General features: G+C 59.8%; 1 protein-coding gene across 1 annotated transcript; it reads left to right on the top strand.

The window, feature by feature from the left end:
* Positions 1-6,109: 6,109 nt before the first annotated feature.
* LOC129200359 (E3 ubiquitin-protein ligase TRIM9-like) lies at positions 6,110-6,958 on the top strand (the record flags this gene model as incomplete). Its single annotated transcript, XM_054811696.1, has 1 exon — positions 6,110-6,958. A coding segment is annotated over exon 1 (819 nt), but the record flags the coding sequence as incomplete, so codon positions are not given.
* Between the last annotated feature and the right edge of the window lie 261 nt (positions 6,959-7,219).

The following is a 7,219-nucleotide window of genomic DNA, read 5'->3' as shown; positions in this document are numbered from 1 at the left end:
CTCATAAATCAGCCCAAACTCACCCTCCTGGCTACCCATTACCTGCACACGCGCACCGGCACGCCGGCGTCTGTCCGGTCCACCTCTCCCCTTCAAATCCCACTCCGGACCCAAGGAGCTGGTGCGGTACAGGGGAGCGAAGGTGGGAGCCAGGCAATCTATCACCCTGCCGGCAACCCATCGCGGGGAGATCCAGGCAGGCTCCTGCTCTGCCCCAATGACGGAGATCGATTGGCATCGCAGGGACGATGCTGGCAGATTAATTAGCGACAGACAGCCTTCGGCTTCGCGTCCACTGCTCCTCGCTCCAGTGTAAGATGTGGTTGCTATTGATTTCCCGAGTCCCGCCTTCCTTCTGTCCTGTAATCCTTTCGCTGGTGGGGATCTCAGCAGAAAAATTTGTAGCGATGTGTGTTTGCACGTACGCGTGCATAAATATAACGCAGCGGAGGTTTAAGAAAGTACTATTGCCCAAGGCAAGTGAGGTTTAGGTTATTTGTCATCAAGGTAATACTAACAAGAAGAAAATACTCAGTTGTTAAAACGGAAGAGGCAGCCCCTGCCTGCCAGGCAGGTTCCCAGCCCTCTGTGCCTCGGTGTCCTGGCACACCGCACTCCCCCAGCCCAGGAGCCCGGCATCCCCCTGCTCCCACCTCCCCACCTCTGTGTCACCATCAGCGACGGCTTCCTCCCATGGGGATTTCACAAAATTTTACAAAATTCCCCAGAACATGACACTTGATTTTTCCCTCCCAGTGCTGGGCAAGTCCTGGTCATTACCCCAACCCTTACCTCTGTCCTGCCAGGGAACCGGGGGGACAAGGACCTCTCATGCTCTCCATCCCTTCTCCTCTCTCAACTTATGGTCCCCCCATCTTCTCTTTCCCCATATTCTTATTTCTCAGGACAAGGAATGTCTCGGGGACACAGCTGATGGGAGCCAAAGGAGGTGGCTGGATGGAGGTTGGATACAGGAGCAGGTCCTGATGCCGTGGGCCACCTCCACCCCTCGTGTCACACACCAGTTACTGCGGTTTTCCAATCGGTTTATCAGAACTGCAGCGGTGTTGCAGTCTTTTTTTGGGGGGAGTAACACACCACATACGATTGGGGGGGGTAACATACCACATACAATTCAAACAGCATCGCCCACCACCCCATCTCACTCCTGTTGATATCTCCGAGCTTGATCCTGATTTCTAATCTGCATTTCCAGCAGACAAAGCAAACGGACCTGCAGGCTGGTGGGGCACAGAGAGGAACAGCCAGGGGCGGGCAGATTCACAGAATCCCAGACTGGCAGGGGTTGGAAGGGACCTCTGGAGATCATCTAGTCCAACCCCCCTGCTAGAGCAGGATCACCCAGAGCAGGTTGCACAGGATCGTGTCCAGGCGGGTTTTGAATCTCTCCAGAGAAGGAGACTCCACAACCTCTCTGGGCAGCCTGTCCCAGGGCTCGGTCACCCTCCGAGTGAAGGAGTTTTTCCTCATATTGAGATGGAACTTCCCGTGTTCCAGTGTGTGCCCCTTGCCCCTTGTCCTGTCGCTGGGCACCACTGAAAAAGAGTCTGGCCCCTTCCTCTAGACATCCACCCTTTAGATATTGATAAGTATTGATCAGATCCCCTCTCAGTCTTCTCCAGGCTAACCAGCCCCAGCTCTCTCAGCCTTTCCTCATACCAGAGATGCTCCAGTCCCCTCATCATCCTCACAGCCCTCCGCTGGACTCTCCCCAGTAGTTCCCCGTCTGTCTTGAACTGGGGAGCCCAGCACTGGACACAGAACTCCAGATGTGGCCTCACCAGGGCAGAGTAGAGGGGGAGGAGAACCTCCCTCAGCCTGCTGGTCACGCTGCTCTTAATGCACTCAAGGCAGTTGATCTTCAGGATAATGGTCCTTCTTGTTATTACGAATCACCAAGGGGATGCAACAGCGCTTACACAGAATCCCAATGACTTTAATTTATCTCAGCCCAGCAGTGTCTTCCGCGTCCCCCAGAGCAGAGGCTGGTTCCAACAGAAACAGAGATGCACCATTCCTCTAGAGCTGAGGTTCCTGGCAAGAGGCACGTGAGAAAAACAAGAGCCAGCTTCGAACAAAACGACTTCTTGATCCTTTAACTTGTAATCGCTGATCACAGCGACATTAGACAAATGAATGTTGAAGCTGGGTCAAGTAATTATTGCAGGTTCATAGCTGCACAGCTCTCAGGGCAGTAACAAGTCTGACAATTGTAAATAATATGCAGCCAGAGCACGGGGATGCTTGCTTCTCGCTGAGATGAAAGTGAAGGCGTAAGCTGCTGTGCCAAGAAGAAAACAGCTAAATGTTTATGAGCGAGGGTTGCTTCCAAATGCACTGGCCGCGTTCCTCTTTGTAGGGCTTTTTCCTCTTTCTGCCTGTTTACATGATCAGCATATCACTACAGCAGCAATGGCATCATATACCTGCCAGGGTTAAAAATGGCCACAGGAAACAAGAGGCAGAGCAAACGAGGAATGATGGTTTTCCTTCGGCAAAAGGGCAGAGAGAGGGATGAGAGCAGGAAAAAAAATGACCAACTCTGAGCAAATAGCAAGAGGGAGCAAAGGAGGAACACTCGGCAGAGTTCAGGGGAAGCCACGGTGGTGCCGGTGGTCGGTATGGAGCCAGCAGGAGCCTGGAGAGGCAGAAAGGAAAGTACAAAGCACCCCTGCGCTCACCCCGCACGGAGCAGCAGAGAGAAACACTCCAAAAGTCCTCTTCTCCTTATCACTCGTCCCTCCTTATCAGGCTGAGAAATGGCAGTGCCTTCCCTGCGCATCTCAGCTCTTGGGCTTCTCCCCCTTCTCCATACCAATATGGGAGCTTGAAATTGTACCTGCTCGCTGGATCCGGGGCGCTGCACGAACCCCGAGGGGCTGGAAAGAGCCCCGTGGTCTCGGTGCCCGTGCCTGGAGCTGTGCTTGTCAAGGCTTGGGCCTTTCAAGGCTCAGTCTAGTAAATCCCGCTCAAGTCTCTCCAGTACCTACCCCAGCTGTTGGCTAGCGGGGTGCTGGGAGCGATGTCGTGCTCCAGCGGGATCCCGCTCCCCTGGTCCCCACGCTCACCCACACGACACCACAGGTCAGGCTCGGCGGTCCCGGGCTGCGGTGTCACCTGTGCCCGTCCTCACAGAGGCAAGAACGAAGCAGCCGGTGCTAGGTCCCTGCTGCCACGGCCCTTTCATCTGCCCAAGACTCAGATGAACAGCATGGCTCAGCAGCAGCGGCCAAAAAACGGCTCCTCAGGAAGAGGGAGTGCACCATGTGGCTTGAATATTTCAGAAAATAACCTCGATTTCTGGGGTCCATACCAGTTCCCAGCACGCTGGATGTGCACGTACAGGCAGCCAGAGGAGAGAGCACCGGTGACCGTCCCGTTTTGGCTGGGCATTTCCAGAGCCAAGCAGGTCACTGCCACTCCTGGGTGGTGCGACATCATCTCCATCAGTGGAGACCGTCACACACTGTGTCAGGGCTCCGAGGGCATTTAATTGCCCCCCACCCTTCTGCCCAGGGTCCTGGAGCTCCCGCTAAGCCCAGGTCTTGGCCTTTGGCCCCAGAACGGCCAAATCTTCAGTCACAAGGGCCTGTCAGCATCCAGCCCTCACCCTCTGGTGTGTACTGGGGAGTTCATAGAATCACAGACTGGTTTGAGTGGGAAGGGACCTCAAAGGCCATCTAGTCCCCCTATCTAGTTCAGATAGTCCTACTGGGATGAATTGGATAAATATCTATTTCGAGCCAAAGAGAGCTCACGGGATAAATCTCTGGTGACCCCAGCTCAGGTAGCATCCTGGGAGGAGAGGCAGAGGTTGGTGCGGCAGAAGCCCAGTTACTGTGAATCATCGAATCCCAGACTGGTTTGGGTTGGAAGGGACCTCACAGCCCATCCAGTCCCACCCCTGCCATGGGCAGGGACACCCTCCACTAGCCCAGGTTGCCCAAAGCCCCATCCAACCTGGCCTTGAACACTGCCAGGGAGCCAGGGGGCAGCCACAGCTTCTCTGGGCAACCTGTGCCAGGGCCTCAGCACCCTCACAGGGAAGGATTTCTGCCTCACATCTCATCTCCATCTCCCCTCCTGCAGCTTCAGGCCATTCCCCTTGTCCTGTCACTCCCTGCCCTTGTCACCAGTCCCTCTCCAGCTTTCCTGGAGGCCCCTGCAGGGACTGGAAGGGGGCTCTAAGGTCTCCCCGGAGCCTTCTCTTCTCCAGGCTGAACAACCCCAACTCTCTCAGCCTGTCTCCATAGCAGAGGTGCTCCAGCCCTCACATCATCTCCGTGGCCTCCTCTGGACTCTCTCCAACAGCTCCATGTCCTTCTTGTCCTGGGGACCCCAGAGCTGGACGCAGAGTAGAGGGGCAGTTGCTGTGAATCTGCCTCAGTTTCCCCACCTTTGCCACCAATCCCCCTGTGTCACCCCATGGCATCAAGATCCCCAAGCCAGTCTCCCATACCCTCAGAGAATGGTGGCAAGGGCTTATCCTTTCCTTTGGGCCAGGGCCCTGCGCCCCACATATGGGATCAGAAGCCAACCTTCTTCAGCCCCACTGCTCCCACCCTTCCCACGGTGGCTTTGCAGGGACTCTGAGATATGATTCCCAGTCCCAGGCTGGACCCTTTGCCCCCAAGCTCCCATACCATGCTCCTCATGTCATGACTCCCAAGAGAGGTCCAAAGACACCGTCACAGCAAGCACAGAGCAACTGCGCTAATGTGCCGCCCCAAACGTCTGCACAGAGAGAGGGAAATGAGAGAGAATACAGAGCCATTCCAAGTAATCTTATTTTTCCATTGGCTGAAAAGGAACCGCGATGCCGCACCGCACCTTGCCAGGACATTTTAAAGACCTCAGACGACCTTCAGAGTAAGCCTGGTTGACAAGCTGCCTGCTGGCCCCCTGCCCGCTCTCCGGCGGTGGAGCAGCACCCCACGGGGACACCCCATGCTCAGGGACCACAGCACCCCCACCCACGCAGGCCTGCCTGCACCCCGCTCTGGGCTTGTGCAAGTCTGGGATCAACGCAGTCATCTTACTGATTAAGAGAAAGCTATAGGATTATTGAGCATGTTGCATTTATTAGACACGTATGGCTATTCTAATAATTATTACTACAGCCTCATGACCCAGGCCTTCAGCAGACAGATTTCTTACCTCCAGCATTCCCAGCTCTGAAAGTCACCTTGTGCTGTCAGAGGGGAAACTGCAGGAGCCCCAGGAGCCCCCCATATTGCGTGCATGCCCTCTCTTCTGCAAAACTTCCCCCCAAACATGCTGCGCCTGGACTGGGGGCTCCTTCTCGCTCCACCGCCCTTCACAGCACTGCTGCCGCTGTGGCCCCAGGGCTCAGCCCCCTTCGGCCCCGCAAAGCATCCCCCGTAGAGGAGCCTCGTCTGCCGGGTCTCCTTAAAAACCATCTGGAGAGCCATCGAACCCGCGGGGTTCTTCTGCAAGGAGCCCCGGTCACCTTCCCCTCAGGCTGAGCAGCCCCCCAGGGCTGGGACCCGACTCTCGCTGCCGCACCCCAACACACGGTCCTGACGCACCAGCAGCACCCAGCGGGATACCGCTGGCCCTCCTCCTACCGGCAGCGAGGCCTCCGAAGCCCCTCGCCGGCCAGGCTGTGGGCCTGGGGACACCGCAGCGTGGGGGCCCGAGGGAGGCCGCCATCTCGGGGGGGCACCCTCGGGGCTTGGGGCAGGCTGCTGCGTGCACCACGGGCTGCCCGCGGGGAAGGCGAGAAGCCGGTGGCGGTACGGACGCTCCCTCTGGGCGCGGGGCGGGGGGTCGGGCGGGGGAAGCCGATGCCGGGGGAGCCGGGGCAGCCCCGGGGACAAGCCCCGCAGCTCCGCACCGCAGCCCCGAGGGCAGATCCCCGTAGCTCCCCCGGCGGCAGCGGGCGGACGGACAGGCGGCGGAGCCAATCGCAGCGTGCAGCTCGCCTCCCCCGCCGCCGGTGGACCAATGGCGAGGCGCGGGGCGGGGCGGGGCGGAGCGCGCGGCGGGCGGGCGGCGGGCGGGCGGCAGTCGGCGCCGAGGCGCGGTGCGGTGCGGGTGGTTCCTCTCGCTCTGCCGCGGCCCGCTGCCGGCGCCGCGCCGCCTCCCTCCCTCCCCTATGGAAGAGATGGAAGAGGAGCTAAAATGCCCGGTGTGCGGCTCCTTTTACCGGGAGCCCATCATCCTGCCCTGCTCGCACAACCTGTGCCAGGCGTGCGCCCGCAACATCCTGGTGCAGACACCGGAGTCGGAGTCTCCGCAGAGCCGCCGCGCCTCGGGCTCGGCCGTCTCCGACTACGACTACCTGGACCTGGATAAGATGAGCCTGTACAGCGAGGCGGACAGCGGCTACGGTTCCTACGGCGGTTTCGCCAGCGCTCCCACCACCCCTTGCCAGAAGTCTCCCAACGGCGTCCGCGTCTTCCCGCCGGCCGCCCCGCCGCCTCCCGCCGCCCTGGCGCCGCCGCCGCCGCCGCCGCGCAACGCCTGCCTCACCTGCCCGCAGTGCCACCGCAGCCTGGTGCTGGACGAGCGCGGGTTGCGGGGCTTCCCCCGCAATCGCCTGCTGGAGGGCGTCATCGACCGCTACCAGCAAGGCAGGGCGGCGGCTCTGCGCTGCCAGCTCTGCGAGAAGGCGCCCAAGGAGGCGGCCGTCATGTGCGAGCAGTGCGACGTCTTCTACTGCGATCCCTGCCGCCTGCGGTGCCACCCCCCGCGGGGGCCGCTGGCCAAGCACCGCCTGGTCCCGCCGGCCCAAGGTCGCGTCAGTCGCCGCCTCAGTCCCCGCAAGATCTCCACCTGCACCGACCATGAGCTGGAGAACCACAGCATGTATTGCGTGCAGTGCAAGAGCCCTGTCTGCTACCAGTGCCTGGAGGAGGGCAAGCACTCCAGCCACGAGGTCAAGGCCCTGGGCGCTATGTGGAAGCTCCACAAGGTGAGCCCCGGTCCCGGGGTGGCCTCTGCCAGCAGCCCTGCGGCTGGGAGACTGCACACCTTGTCCCGCACAGTCCACCTTCCCCTGACTGGCAGGGTGGGAGCATCACCGCCCACGCGCTCCCTCACCGGGGCTGCGTTTTGCACCCTTGCTTGGGAGGAGAGTTGCCCCCGCCCCCCGGCACGAGGAGGCTGGCATTGGGCAGATGATGCTCGCCGCGGGTCCCCAAATCTTGCAGGTTGGCCCCCACGAGCCGAGGCT

This window comes from Grus americana, unplaced genomic scaffold, assembly GCF_028858705.1.
Source record: "Grus americana isolate bGruAme1 unplaced genomic scaffold, bGruAme1.mat H_70, whole genome shotgun sequence".
Classification (NCBI taxonomy): Eukaryota; Metazoa; Chordata; class Aves; order Gruiformes; family Gruidae; genus Grus; species Grus americana.
Note: the sequence above shows the minus strand (reverse complement) of the source record. Positions and strands in the feature narration are given on the sequence as shown.